The sequence below is a fragment of the Miniopterus schreibersii genome (genome assembly GCF_964146895.1).
Source record: "Miniopterus schreibersii genome assembly, chromosome: 2".
NCBI classification, from domain to species: Eukaryota; Metazoa; Chordata; class Mammalia; order Chiroptera; family Miniopteridae; genus Miniopterus; species Miniopterus schreibersii.
The window spans coordinates 11,788,569-11,803,698 of NC_138102.1; the positions used below are offsets into that span (position 1 = coordinate 11,788,569).

At 42.9% G+C, this 15,130-nt stretch overlaps 1 protein-coding gene across 2 annotated transcripts in view; it reads right to left on the reverse strand.

Moving 5' to 3' along the window:
- Nucleotides 1-14,592: 14,592 nt before the first annotated feature.
- Nucleotides 14,593-15,130, reverse strand: part of TUSC3 (tumor suppressor candidate 3) — an 89,747-nt gene continuing 89,209 nt past the window's right edge. For both annotated transcript variants that reach the window (XM_081130318.1, XM_081130319.1), the window contains one exon: nucleotides 14,593-14,881. In XM_081130318.1, the coding sequence (XP_080986444.1) occupies nucleotides 14,866-14,881 (16 nt within the window). In that variant the 3' untranslated portion in view covers nucleotides 14,593-14,865. The remainder of the gene's footprint in view (nucleotides 14,882-15,130) is intronic.

Here is a 15,130-nt window from a genome sequence, read left to right on the forward strand (position 1 = left end):
TACCAACATCTACGAAACTATGGCTGGCTAAATTATTAGCTTGCAAGTAGGGTACAATTTCAGACCCTTCACAATTTTTGAGTCTGGCAATGAGGGTGAGATGCTGACCAAGACATACCTCATGGGCTGATCAACCAGATTGGATGGAAGTCCAGGGGGATCGGTAGTGAACATGTAGACCGAGTCCTATGATTAACTGGATAATACATGGCCCTTTACCATTGTCCATTAATAAGGGAAGGTGGTCGCAGGCACACAGTACCAGGCAGCAGGTTCGAAAACAGCTGCCGAAGTGGTGCGTCGTTGCTGTTGACTTTGCTGGAGGCAGAGGAACTCCCTGGAGAACCTGGTGGTCGGCTCAGGTCCACCGCATTGTAACAACGAGGCCTGAGATTCATCGGGGGCAGGCGAAAGTTCCTGCACCTGGCAGACAAGTTACAGAGGCGTACTCGCACAATGAGTGTGGGAGGAGGGAAATTTGGGCCCACTATTTGGAGAAACCAAGCCCATTGTCAGCATGCTGGCTGGTTCCCCGGGACGGAGGGGCTGGGGCTTGTGAAGGAAGAATGCCAGCGGCTGGGCCCCCTTGCAGCTCAGTCCCCCTGCAGCCTATCAAGGCAACTGTAGGTCCAGTTGGAGACAGTTGTGCGAGGACTTAGGGTTTGCTTTTGGTTGGTTGGTTGGTTGGTTGGTTTGGTTTTCGGTGGATCCTGGCTGTGAAAAGGAAGTGTTAGCCTCTCAGAAGATCCCTCTGAGACAGTAAGACTCTTGGGGGAACCACAGACGAGACACTGACTAGCATTCTGGATCTTCCAGCTGGGGATGGGTGTACAATGTTGATAAAGGAGATCCCACTGGAGAACGTGACACTGGCCCAAAGCAATGGAGAGAAATTCCTGTGGTCGGCCCCACCAGCACCGGGAGCTCCCTGCCCTGACGCTAATGAGGCGAGAGGGGGGAGGGAGTTAGCGGGGCGGCGGGGCCACAGGTGTCCCGCATGAAAGTGGGCGCCTCTAAAACGCTGCCGCTGTGGAGCCGAGCGCGAGTCGGACGGAGGGTGCGAATCTGAGGGGCCCTGCGGGAGAGCAGTGTGCGTGTGCTGCTGAGTCCAGGGGTCCCCTGGGCAAGGGAGAGGGTCCTGTGACCCAATACAGAGTGCTGGGTGGCGAGAAAACATCGGACATTTCGTTTTGCTGAACCAGAATTGCTGCCACACTGCTCCAAAGTGCAGGTAAATGTGAAGCCTGTTTAATGGCACAGAGCTTCTGTCTCGGTGTCTCTCTGTCTCTCTTTCTTTCTGCATCTCTCTGTCTCTGTCTGTCGCTGTCTCTAGTCTGTCTCTCTCTGTGTGTCTCTGTCTATTTCTCTGTGTATCTCTCTCCTCTCTCTGTGTGTCTGTCTCTTTCTGCATCTATCTGTCTCTGTCTCTCTCTGCTTCTGGCCTGTCTCTCTTTCTATTTCTCTGTATCTCTCTGTGTCTCTGTGTCTCTGTCTCTCTGTCCCTGTCTGTATCTCTGTGTGTGCGTCTCTGTCTCTCCCCCTTCCTCTCCCTCCATCCCCTATCCTTCACTCTTCCTCCGTGCTGACGTCAGCTACTTTAAGTAGAAAAAATGGTTAGAGCTGGAATTGAGGTCTCCCTGTCCCCAAGGGGGAATCAAAGACTATATCCACCCACCTAGTATGCTTGGGAACTTGGAGAGCGGAGGCATTCAAACTTTTATGGCTTTTTGGATATAGAGGCCTCAGGCGATAACCTACACAGAACCCTGAGAGGAAAAGGTGCCCAGATTCGGCTAATTGGGTCTGGAAAGAGTTCGCAGTGGGGAGGGGAACCAATGTGACCATGTGCGCCTGTTCTGTGTCCTGTCCATGGCTCTACACCTGAATGTGTAGTGGAAAGTGATGTGTGGTAATTGTCCTTCCCTGTCACATAGTGCCAGGGGCAACTCTTTTGATTGGGAGGCCACATGTCGAGAACTGCTAGGGGGACATGAAAATCGCTCCCACCCCACCTTGCATCCCTGGCTGGTCCAGCAGAAATAGTGTGGCCTCTCAGGAAGAGAAAGGAACATTGCAGGCTTGATTAAGGTAGTAAGAGATGCAGTAGCTCAATACAACAGCCTTGCAGAGTCAGCAGAAACAGCCAACAGGAGTTAGAGGTTTGCAGCAGATGATTGCCAATTGAATTCAGTTGTTCCCCCCATAGTCTCAGCTGAGCTGTGGCAGACATCGTCAGAGGAGTTGAATCCGTTCCATAGATTGATAGCTGCTGGTGTCTTGTCCCCTCGATGTCTCAGCCTGGCTCACTGATGCTTTGGCTGAGCCAAAACCCACTAGCATAACTAGGCTTCTGGGGCTATTTTATCTCAGCTGCAGCTTGTAGAAAATAGTGTGGTTCACTCCAGCCAGTGGACATGACTCAGGGCCATTCTTAAAGCTCTGGCCGCAACAACTGTGGGGAAACTTTGTTATATTTTTACTGATTCTTACGTTGTTCCCCAAAGCATAGCTGTTTTTGGTATGCCACTCGGAAAACTATCTACTGGCAGATTAAATATAGCCCTTTTTGAAGTCAAGAACTGGAGAAAGAATTCATAGCTGCTAATAAAATTGCCTGGGTCACTCATGTAGATATACAGTAAGAGCCTGCTCTCGGAGACCAAACCGGAATTAAGCCCTGGATTGTTACCCTTGCTTCCTGGGTCCATCAGGATGCCAGGAGTGGTGACATATCTACCAATATAGACTGGGTACAGGGCACAGGACTGACTGTATTTCTGGTGCAGAGGCAACTAATGCAGCCTGATTTATGGCCACAAAAGGACAGGGGGCCAGGGATTGATTCCATTACACAAACTGAACTGGAAACAGCTTTTACCAGCCAGCTGGGAGGCTACATTGGAGATCCGCGCACCCTTTTCACAAAACTGGTGTGGGTACTGCTTGGGGTGCTCGGAGTAATGTCAACACCACGTTTTTCCCAGAGGCACCATGTCCTCCCTGCTCTGTGCTTCCTGTGTGAAGACGAGCATTTCTCACCTGCCTCCTGAAGCCATGGTGACTCCTCCTAGAGGTGGAGGTGCCAGCTCTCAGACAACCTCAGGTCTCTCCAGAATGGGGCTGTCCTTGGTTCAACAGGGAGCTTCCCGGAGGAGTAACAAATACATCATTTACATGCAAACTACAAGCAGTTGTCTGGACATTGAGAATCCTCCAATTAGAAATGGCAGAAGTTGTCCTGACTTTAGCTGATGTGGTGAGTGATGCCAACTTGGCTCTGGAAGACCATCACATCCGTTTCAGCTCACTGGCCAAGGCTGTAAATGACAGACTTCCCCTGTACTTTAGCTTGCAGACCAAGGCAGGGTCTGTGCCAATGCTGATACATCCTGTTGTCCTTGGATTAATGCTTTGGGTCAGGTGAAAAGGTCAGTACAAAAACTTTGGGAGAAAGCCATCTGGTCTTCCAAGGTAAACCCTGATGGCCCATGGGATTCGTTCAGACAGTTGTGTCTTGGATTCCACGGGTCACGGTTGAGGTCACTACTGCCACTTGGAATTCTGTTGCTAAGATTGTCAATTAAGTGCTACATAAGACAAATTTTAAAATGTACCCTAGCCTCTGTCAGACAGCAGAGTGGCTGTCCGAGTAGCACTTGGAAACTTCATCAGAACCCAGGATGGCATAGAAACAAGGGCAGATATTGTTGGGAGGTGACTCCTCACGGGCCGCTCACATTTCTGCACAGCTGGTGAGTAAGGCACCGACTTCCCTGTGTTCTGGGTTGTCTTTTAAAGGATGGGATGTCTGTATAAAAACAGCCACAGAATGTCAAGGTAGTTGGTCTCACTGGAGCAAAGGGCAGGCATATTTATAGTTCAGTATAACAAAGGTAATTCCCTTTGGAGCAAAAGGCAAACATGCTACTGCCCATTATTTAAAAATCAGATGCCGAAGCCTAGGGTTCCTCTCCTGTAATTCAGCTCCCTGCATGCACAGGCATCCCCTGGCCCTCTCCTTGTTGCTCTCTCAGACTTGGAGCTCAGGAAAGCCACGGGAAAATGCAGTTATTCTGGCTACTGCTGTTGCTGTGAGTAATACACGGCCCTTTGTCTATGATGAGGAATCTGATGTCTTCTGCCTACATCCATGAAACTGGAGCAGGCTATCTTGTTAGCTGGCAAGTAGGGCAAAATCTCAAATGCTTCAGTTCTTGGTGATCAATTCCAGTGAATTCAACTTAAATGTTAGACCTATCCCTCTATTTAGGAGAAATCATCCATTTTATATTATAGAAGTGTAGTCTGGTTTTCTAGTTGGAGGGAAAGATGAAAGACCCAATGGTCATTTCTTTAGAATGAAGTTTATTGGAAAATATAAGAGCTTTTATACTGGCTATGTCCTTGTAGAAAAAATTTACTCTCAGAAAATTTACTCTCAGGCTGGGTCCACAGAGATCTGGAGGCAGATAGGTCAAGGCAGAAAAATCAGAAGTGCAAAGGCCCTGGGGTGGAAGGGTGCCATGCCATGTTCAAGGAACAGCAAAGAGGCCTGTGTGGCCTGAGCAGAGCGAGAGAGGGATGGATGGGGGAGAAGTCATAACACTACAAAGGCCGGATCTCAGTGAGCTTTGTCATTGCTGTAAGGACTGTGTTACTGTGTGTGACAGGGAGCAGTTTCCATGCTCAGAGAGGTTGAAATGCTAATTGGATTGATCAGGGAGAGAGGAATTATGGAAGATATGGGCAGACAGGAGTGGAGTGGGAGCCACATCTTAGGATAAGCTGAGGGACAAAGGTCTGATGCCGAAAGGAAGGAGAGCCCTATGGAGGAGCCCAGAAGGTTCACCCCCAGCAACGGGAGAAAGTTGTGGCAGCGGGGGCCTAGGGAACATTGCTTCTGATTGCTTTTATTTCTCAGTGAAATAGGAAGCAGGGGCCTCAGTAGAAAGTGAGAAAAGAAAGTTTTGGAGGTTCAAAGAAATAGGTATGAGGTGGACTAGGAAAATGGAATATAGTTGCCTACAGTGTCAAGGGGCTTCTAGGGGTCCATGACCATGAACCTCAAACGAGACTCCTCAGCATGGCCTTGGCGTTTTTCTGCAGGGTAAATTCAGCTGTAGGTGCACATATGAAATAACCTAGCCATTGCTTGTATCTCAACGTCAATGGTATCTACTCAGAAAAGTCTCTCTGTGACACCAGTCCATTTTAATTCTCTGCATTAGCATGCACCATCATGTCTTTTTCTCGTTTATTTAGTTGTTTGGATGTTACCTATTTTTCATGTGGAAATGTGTGAGCAAACACATTTTATACCTAATTCATTGCTAATATTTAAAACATTGCTTAGTGTATATTAGGTATTCAATATCTATTGGATAAATGGGCACTCCCTTTAAAAGTGTGTATGCACGCATGTGTGTGTGCTAGAGGCTGGCTAAAAGCAGGATCACCTGTTTTCTAAATCATAAATCTGGACTTGAAAGCAGACATCACTCCATAAACCAAAACACTCTTCTCATCCAAACAGTATTGATGACAAAAATAGAAAACATCTATAGCCTTCAAGACAGGAAAGTCTTGGAGACACAGTTCAGTATTTAATTTTTTCCCCATAGGTGAATTTTCACACTGGAAAAAATGACAAGTTAGTGAAGGCTGGCCACGTAGATGATGTCACAGAACTAGATTTGTTGCTTAATTCTGTTTATAAACTAGGGTGGTGGGGCAGCATGTACATATCTTATCACGAAGATGTTAAAAAAGACACACAAAACATAGCTAACAGAAGGTGCCTGGTTTTATCAAAGTTTCAAATTAGTAAATTTTTAAAAATGTAAGTGGCAGAGCTTAAATGAGTTTTCTTGATTTCTTAGCTTCAGTTTTGCTTCCTTTCCTGTGTGTAATATAGGGAGAAAGCGGATGGTTTTATATTTCAGCATTAGGAGTAATGTGAAACTTCTTGGGAGAAAATTAGGCCTAAGGGTAAAGGGAAAAAATTTTTAAGAGCTGGCCAACAGTGGGAGAGCATTTCTCCAACTAGTGGGTTTCCCAGCCCTGTCATCCAAACAGAGACCAGACTAGGTGATCTCTCGTCCAGGTTTACAATTATATCCATGCCAGGCATTCAGGTGGGTGGATCTGTGTGTATACATAATGTGTGTATACATTAATGTAAAAACAAAAGTATGTTCTGTTACTATTTTTGTAGATAGATAGGATTCCCACTATTTCCCATTACATATAATCACATATTCAAAGGCAAACAATAGGGGTGGAGGTGCCCATGTGAGTGTGTACATGCCTGGGTGTAACCAGGTGCCAGGGACTAGAAGAGTTTGCATGTGGTCGTTATTACATTAACATCTGTACTCGCAAATGGTCAGAGAAAGGGCAGACAGATTTGGTGCAGGTCATTCTGCTGGTGAATCTCATAAAATATTTCCGGAGAAAAGGCGGATTTTTTCCTAAGATAAAATCTCTATTCTTCCCATCCTCACTTCCGTTTCCCATCATCATTTTTTTGCCTTGAGTATTGCAACTTCCTCCACACCTGCCCCAGTCCAACCCATTCTCCACGTGGTAGTCGAGGTGCTGTTTCATGTACGTGAACCACTCCAGGTACTTCCCGATGGACTTGGGACCAGGGCCTAAGAAGGCCTTCAGGCTCCTTTGTGGTTGGACCCCACAGATGTCTCCAGTCACGTCTCTGGCCCCTCATCTTCTCACGCATGACACCTCAGCTATGTTGAACTAATCTCACATCCTCAAAGAGGCCTTGGTCACCCTGAGGTTTGGGTTTCTGCCAGGAGTTCTCTCCTCTGTGTGCTTTGCCTGGGAAACTCCTACAGTCCTTCAGGCATCACAGGTGCTTCACTAACTAGTACCTCTGCCCCCTGGAGAGTGGGTGTCTTTCCCATGTACTCACACAGGCCAGCAATTTTCTTTCCCATTGCCATCTGCATTTTCCCCTTGTCATTTGCAAGCTCATTAATAGCAGGGACTGTCTTTGCCTTGTTCTTTATTGCAGCCCCAATGTATATCGTTCCATTAGGCTCACGGTAAAAGTTCAGTGTACCTTTGTTGAATAAATAAATTTTCCCCCATCATCACAGATTTAGAATTGATTGCATTTTAATTGTATATCTGCACATATAATATATAATTGACACATACACAGGTGATCTTCATTTTCTTTTGGTAGGACTTAAATTTTCAGAATGCTTTTAATTCATAAAATTGCATGGCCTCATTATGTTAATGGCCTTCATTAGGCATCTGTATGAGATCCTCTGTCAATGCGCTTGTGAGCTGTCTCTTAAGGCTGCGCCATAAATCAGACGAGCCTGCGATTGAAAGGCAAGCATAATGTCATCAGAGCAGACTGGGTTAGACAACAGGATGCACAATTTTTAAAATGCTATTTTCCGGTAGTTCATTGTGCAGTGACTTGAGGCTTGGCTGTCCCTGCTTGTGTGATGACATAGGGCATCAGATCCATTTTTACAGCGTGCTGAGCACTGCAAACACCCCTGAGATGCTCCCCTCTCTTCCTCTGAGCCGGTGACATACGGTGCCTCAGTGGAATCGGTCGTGGCAGGTATGAGTGACACAGAAAATACGAGGGGGCTTTTGCCTTTCACTCTGAGAGCCCGGCCGATGCTCTCTGTCCGTTGCTCCGGGCGGGCTTGGATGGCGACACCAGCCCGGTCGCCGTGAAATGGCAGGAGCCTTATTAAACAAGCATATGGGAGGCTGAGCCTGAGGGTAGGAATTCCTGGCAGCCGAGGGAAGGGGAGGCAGGTTTGCCAGCTCCATCTGCTTCATTTTCCTAATAATCTAACACCTGCCAATGAGACTCATCTTGTATCCCAAAAGGGCTGAGAATTGTGGAAACACGGTAGGTTCTTTCAGGCACCTCGGGGTCACCAGGAGAGTGGCTTTCAGCTCACCTATTTGCTCTGCAATGACAAGGATGCTGACGCCTCTGAGGACATGACATCACCCCATGGGCCTGCTTCCCGAGGGCCTGCGGCCTTCCTGGCCCACTCTGAATAAGAGGCTGATTACTTAGCGGGCATCTGAGAAAAACAAACCTCTCGCCAGATAGTACTATTTATTGATGTTTCCAGCAGACGGGGAGCCGGATAAAGACCTGCTTTTCTTCCAACCAGCTTTAAAATTTAACCCTTAGATAAGCACCTGCCTCTCCCAAAGACGACGCGAATGCCTGGTTGTTAATGAAAAGTTATGGCGCAGTGTAGCCGGTGTCTAGTTTCGTTTACTTAGATTTAGTTTTGTTCCTTTAGACCAAGTTCTTTCAAATGAGAGTTTTCTCCCAAATATTCTTGGGTGGCTTTCGAGGGCCCGCACAGCCATGGTTTGTTAGAGGCCTGGGCGCCCCATGAAGGTGGGTAATAGGGCAGAGGGGCTCAGGCCGGACGGCACAGGGCAGGTGGAAAGTATTCTCCTGAGTTATATACCCCCCTGAATTGTGTTTTTTTATATATATATATAAAAGGAATGTCTGAGAAATAATATTTTACCTGTTGTGACTAAATGCTATTCATCTCTCCAGATGATAAATGGTGACTTTCCTTAAAAAATACTGGCGCTTATGAGTCAAGTTCAGCCGAGGGAGCATTCATTCTTGGACAGACACGAAGGGCTTATGTGAACTGCGCTGTTGGTCTGAACCCTGGGAAGTAGGTTCTATTTTCAAAGACACTCTCAGTGTAGGATAAAGGGGAATGAGCGGTCTAGCGACAGGTTCATTTTCTGCTGTGTATTAAGACCCAAAACAAAAACAGCTCTTAAGAGGTGAGAGCATCAAACTCTAATCTTCTGGAAATACATTCACGAGAGAAAGAAGTGGGTGGTTACAGTGAGAAAATACGCACTAACTACTATCAGACTCCTTATTCTAAGAAAGGATTTTATTGGCAATATAAAATCCTTTCAAATAATGCACTTTCTTGACAGATTTTACAGGAATTTGACCCGAGCACTCAGGAAATATCAGTGGTCAATATATTGCCTGTTGGCAGGATTTCACACAGACCAAATCCACCTTGTTTGCCGCCTCTCATGTTTCTTGCATAATATTATTGTCGAAGATTGGTTTCAGTCCATTATGAGCCAGCGCTGATACTTTCATTATTCTTTAATTAGCATATTGATGCCGACAGTAAAAACAACTGGCTTTACCTTACTTGCTTTTGAAACCAGGTTGAAAATAATCTCAGAATATAATACTATCTGTACTAAGACAATATTTAATTTCTAAGGTAATATAGTTTTCTGAAAAAGATATACTTGATGGCCTAATTTTCACCACAGAAAAAATTATAAATTAAGTCGTAGAAGAAATACATTTATAGTTATCTATCAGAAATATCCGGAGAACACGAAATAAATGGGAATTAAGCAAATAATATTGACTAAGAGCCGTTAAGTTTCATGAGTCTCCTTCTGCCCTCTCTTAATCCTGTACTGTTTTGTCCTGCCCTCGTCTCACCTCCAACTAGCTTCTGGAATGTTCCGAGTGTCTTTGTGTGTGTGCCTGCGTATTAGAAATGTGTCATGCATTTTTTTCTCTTTCTATTCTACCTTCCTGATTAGTCCTGGGTTAACAAAAGGGAAGAAATGGTTGCTTTTATGAATATTTGTGATGAGACAAGAATCACCAGTTTCCTTACTTTTTTTTCAAGTACCTCTTCTCTCTTAAAGAGTTTCACTCTTTTATCTTTCATCTCAAAGACTCCTATAAGGGTCTGTACAGGGTCATATTATAGCCTTTAAAATACATATTTCATTTTATAAACACTTTGGGGTGGGTAACATTAGGTAACTTACCACTTCATTTGGGTAGTGTCATAAGTTCTGAGTGAGTTTTGTTTGCAAAGGAAGTTCACATTCGTAGAGCCTGCTGGGACCTTGCTAAGACCTGGCTCAAAAGCATACGCATGAAGAAACATTTCAGGCGTAGTAAGAAGATAGATATTTTTAAATTCAGGCTTTAAATGAGATGCTATAAATACTGTGAGAATAGCTTGAAAAGTACTAGATAAATGTGCTGTGAAAATACCAGTGAGAAGTTTTAAAATATAACTATAATTTTTCCAAAATAAATTCAGAAGTCCAACATAGAGCTAGACCATTATATTGTCTTCTCAACCTATTTAATAATGCGTTAAAATTTCTTGGAAACTTATTTTGAATCATAAGAAAAAGCAACTTGAATACCACCGTCTGTGTGGAGTTTGGATGTTCTCCCCGTGTCTGCGTGGGTACATGTTTTCTCTGGGTCCTCCAGTGTCCACATCCCCAAGATGTGCACGTGGGATGCACTGCGTGCGCCATTGTCGCAGTGAGAGTGGATGTGAGTGCGAGTGTGCCCCGCGATGGGAGTCCTGTGCAGGGCCCTGTCCGTATTGTGCCCTGAGCTGTTGGGATAGGCTCTGGCCACCCCAGGCCCTGAACTGGAATAGCAGATTAGAAAATAATTCTTGTTTTTATAAATCTTTCTTAAATGTATTTATAGCTCACATTTATTTCAATGTTTAATATTAGAAGCATTTTGGGTCTTTATTAGAAGGTTGGTGATGTTTCTGTGACCAGAAATATGCCATAGGAACTTGACTCTTGCTTATAACAATCAGCCTGTGGTAAAATCAGTGTCATTATACATTATTTTGCTTAAGTCGGAGTTTTCAAGAACCTGTGGATGATATTAAGTGAGGACTTAACTATATAGCATCACAATTCAATAATAAATCAATGGTTTATCAATTAAAATCTGGGACATTTGTGTGGATCTTTGGACAAATTCCTTGAGTACGTGAAGAGTTGCTAGTGTTATAGAACAATCTCAAGCACCCCATAAGGACTTTGATCACTCAAATTCCAGAAGATCCACCAACATGTCACTGAAATAATGGAGTCCCTGTCCAAGAATGTGCATCGCTACTTCCATTCTTTAAATCCCTGATCTCTCTGTTTCACAATCTTCCTAGGGGTTGCTGAGATTCCAGGTTCGGAGTTGCTTACGCCCGGTGGTGTTGGAGGAAGAGTGGCAGAAGTCCGAGACGGCTGGAAACATAGAAGCCAAAGGTACTTCTATTCCATTAAACTTTCCAGAAAGGTCCCCACCGAACACCTGAGATAAACTCCTGGACCTAGAGAGATGATGAATTTCAGAGCAAAGTGGGTGCTCACTAAACACTTGAATTCATATCAGGTGCATAGAGGGATATTAGACAAAAGGAGCAGGAGCATTCAAACGAATTATGTTTAAAAAGTTGAAAAGCAAACTTTATTAAGGAAAACTAAGATTGTACATAACGTGTGGATAAGAAAAGACTCGGGGGAATTTAATAATTAAAAAGAAATAGTTTTCTTTCTTGCTGTTGAGAGTAAGGATAAAAGAAATTGGCTTAGAGAATGAAACATTTTGTTTAAATATTACAACATGCTTTTTAATGACAGTGCCCGGCCGGCGTGGCTCAGTGGTTAGGCATCGACCTATGATCCAGATCTTGGTTCGATTCCCGCTCAGGGCACATGCTTGGGTTTCAGGCTCGATCCCCAGCAGGGGGGGTGCAGGAGGCAGCCGATCAATGACTCTCTCGTCATTGATGTTTCTCTCTCTCCCTCTCTCTGAAATCAATAAAAAAAAATGTATGTATATAAAAAGATGATAGTTATGTGTTTGGCATCTAAAGGTCAATAACAACACCTTACGTAAACTACTATTCCCAATGTTCCAATGTCTTTTCACTTTTTTGTGTGATAAATATACTATTTAGTGGCTGGTTTTCCTTTGCAAATTTGGAAATTTGGTGGTGTGTGTGTAACAGAAACTATTCATTGGAAATTTGGTGGTGTGTGTGTGTAACAGAAGCTATTCATAGGCTCTTTGATAATTTTCTCTTGATTAAATTACTACTCCTCACTAAATAATAGGAATCGGCGTGACTTTTCCTACTGTAGTCTGAAGGTGTGATGCTTATTAACTAAATAAATACTTAGGACTCTCTAGTTACATGATATAAACATTTGTATATATTTTGGACCTTTAAAATTAATAAAAGGAGTATGCAAAATTCACGTTAGATGCTCATGAATTAAATAAGAGGGTAATACGCACATACTAGTATCCTTTGAGTGTGATGAGGTACTATGCTGACCCTTTTCCTACTGTTAGAAAAAAATACTATTAGCTATATTATTGGTCTGACCTGGGATAGCTTCTTGCTGGCAGATGAAAAACATCTTGTTTCGTATTTTACACTTAATGAGCTCTGTGGACTCTGAGGAACATTAAGTCTCAAAGAGTTCATTCAAATGTTCATCCCTAGATGCTCTAGCTAATGTGCTTGCCCCTATCACCAGTCCTTCCTAAAACACAATGTTTAATGTCATTGATCTCAAGACAACATGTCATGCCTTATTTAGGATAACCACTCCCTTCATGTACCCTTAGGATGGGTCTCATAATGGCAAGGAAGGAAATACTTGTCAGTCTCTACGGTTACAAAATCTAATCTCAAATCACTGTGCTTGCTGACAAGGGATATTACTTTATGTGCAAAAGAAAATTACGGTAAACACACACCACTATTGGGCTTACTCATGTGAATACCTAATGCAAGGAAGTGTGCTGAGCAAAATGCAACATGTTATTGATCAGGTGCTATTATAAAATGAAATTCCTTTTAATGGAATTTTATATTAGGATTTTTCTCCAACTTAGTAGGAAAGTAATTTTTTTTTTAACAGAACTGGGGATTGTTAAACATACAATGTTTTTAAGGGTGTCTTGAACACAGTGAATCTGGTTGAAAAGTGACTTTGGAGGGTACAACATACCACACACAAGTTAAGTTTTCAATTTAAATTGTTTGGCAAAGATAAAGATGTCATACATCATGGATGTGAGTTTGCATATTACATTCTGAAAGCAACTACATTTGAGCCAATATTTATTTTTGAAGTTTTGTCTGTAGAATTTATCAAGAACGACTAATCTGGGGGCAGTTTATTTCCCTCTAGAATCACTTCCGTAACGTAACTATTGCTTATAGAGAAGCAATAGCTTTTTAAACTATAGAGTTCTGAAAAAAAATGTTTTTATAGTGGCAGATATTTAATGTTTAGAGGAAATGATATCATTTAGGCTAGAAAACTTTTACTAATACAGGACAGTTCTTGTTATCTGGTCACATTAAGCTTTATAGAGAGTAAATGTGCACTGGTATCATTTAGTCAATTGCATACTAATTGGAAGATAAGAATTTCAAGCTTTAAGAAGACATACACAAGTAATTATAATAAAGAAATGTTTATTATTTGTAAAATTTAGTCTCGAACTCCAAATGTTACGTCTGTTCCGAGTGAAATTTAGGACCCAAGTTCCTACGGGAAAATACTCAGTGAATTAAGATTCACAGTCAACTGCTATGTAGCAACAGGCATTAAGCCAACGATGATCACTAACTGCACTTCCATAAACGCCGTTCCAATGCTAAATTCATCAATCTTTGACCAAGAACTAGGGAAATTAATATGATTTTTAATAATAGATTTGGAGATAGGTAAGTTAAACGTACTTCTGAATTAGGTAACTTTCACTATTGAATATCATGTTTTGAAAAGATAGGTTCATCTGCCAGCACACATACTGCCCCTGGGTTGCAGTTCCTATGCCCCCATAGGCTTCTATATTTTCCATTCTTTGTTGAGTTTCAAAAGTACAAAATAAGTAAACTCAGTGGATGTACACCTGTTCCTGTTTGAGAATGTAGCTAACAGAGGTGTTCACGGTCTGTTATTTGGACCTTAATGAAAATCAGATAACAAGCCTAACGAGGAAAAACAAAGTTGACTGCACTGCTTCAAATCCTTCCTTGGGTAGCACCGCAGAAATAAACATTCAGGTTTGAGAGTTTAAAAGCCTAGCTACCAGCTCTTTTAAAAATTCTTTTTGGCTTTTAGCTTGTACTTCCATAAGTCAGATAAAATTTGCATTTCCTGTCTAATTTACAGAATTGCTGTGAAGAAAAAACATACCCTAACATATGCGAAGGTGCTGTATAAACAGAAACAGGACGTGCAAACGTAATAATGGTTGGTCTCCTGTATCTGGTTTTCAAACAGCTTCCCCGAGTCACTCACTCCTATTCGGACAGTTCAGGGAATGGGGTTTTCATGGCAGGCTTCTTCCCTCCAGCACTGGGGGGGGGCCTTGAGGGTTAGTTTTGTGGTTCTAAGTCTGGATTCCTGAGGACACTTCTGAAGTTGGAGGGGAATTAATTCCTCATTCTGGGTGCTGCTTCCATTGCCTGATGCCTTTGGGGAGCTATTCATCCAGCTCCCTGTCTTCCACACCACACCTTTCTCTAGTTATGACTAATTAGAACAAAACACTCTCTGTACCCATACACGACCTTTACACTGAAACGGCAATAAATAGGATTTTTAGAACATGACATATTTTCATGCATATACCCTATCTCTGTACAGCCCTAGGAATTGATAAACACAACTTTCGTAGTCTTCCTTTACTAATAAGTGAACAGTTCTAAAGCGTGAGTTGGTACATTGTCATTTATTTCAGTCCTGTGGCACACACTGAATATGATATGCTTGAAAAACACATTTTCCTTTGTTCTTTCCAGTGCTAATATTAACTTTAACCACACATTTCTATAAATTAAATTTACTAGGAAATCTCACATTTAAAAAATACAAGAATACGCCAGAATATCACAATCAACATGAAAATGAACAGAATTCAAAGTAGTGTGTCGGGAACACTTCATTGTCGTGGCAAATGTCACGTGACGGAAATCCCACTTGGCTTCATTTAATTAAAAAGCTGAAAAAGAGAGAAAATGATGAGTGGAAGTACGAAAAACACAATATGCTGTTTATTCCATTCGAAGTTAGTACATATAAATATAACTAATGTCATAATTATACTAATTCACCTCATTCTAGTGTTTCTATCAGGGTAACTGCACTGAACTAGTTCCTGTAATGGGTCAGGCTGGCGCTGAATATAGGTCAGTGGTGGGCGAGGGTGCTGGTAAGAACTTGACTTTGTGGTGGGGAAGTTCAGCTAAAA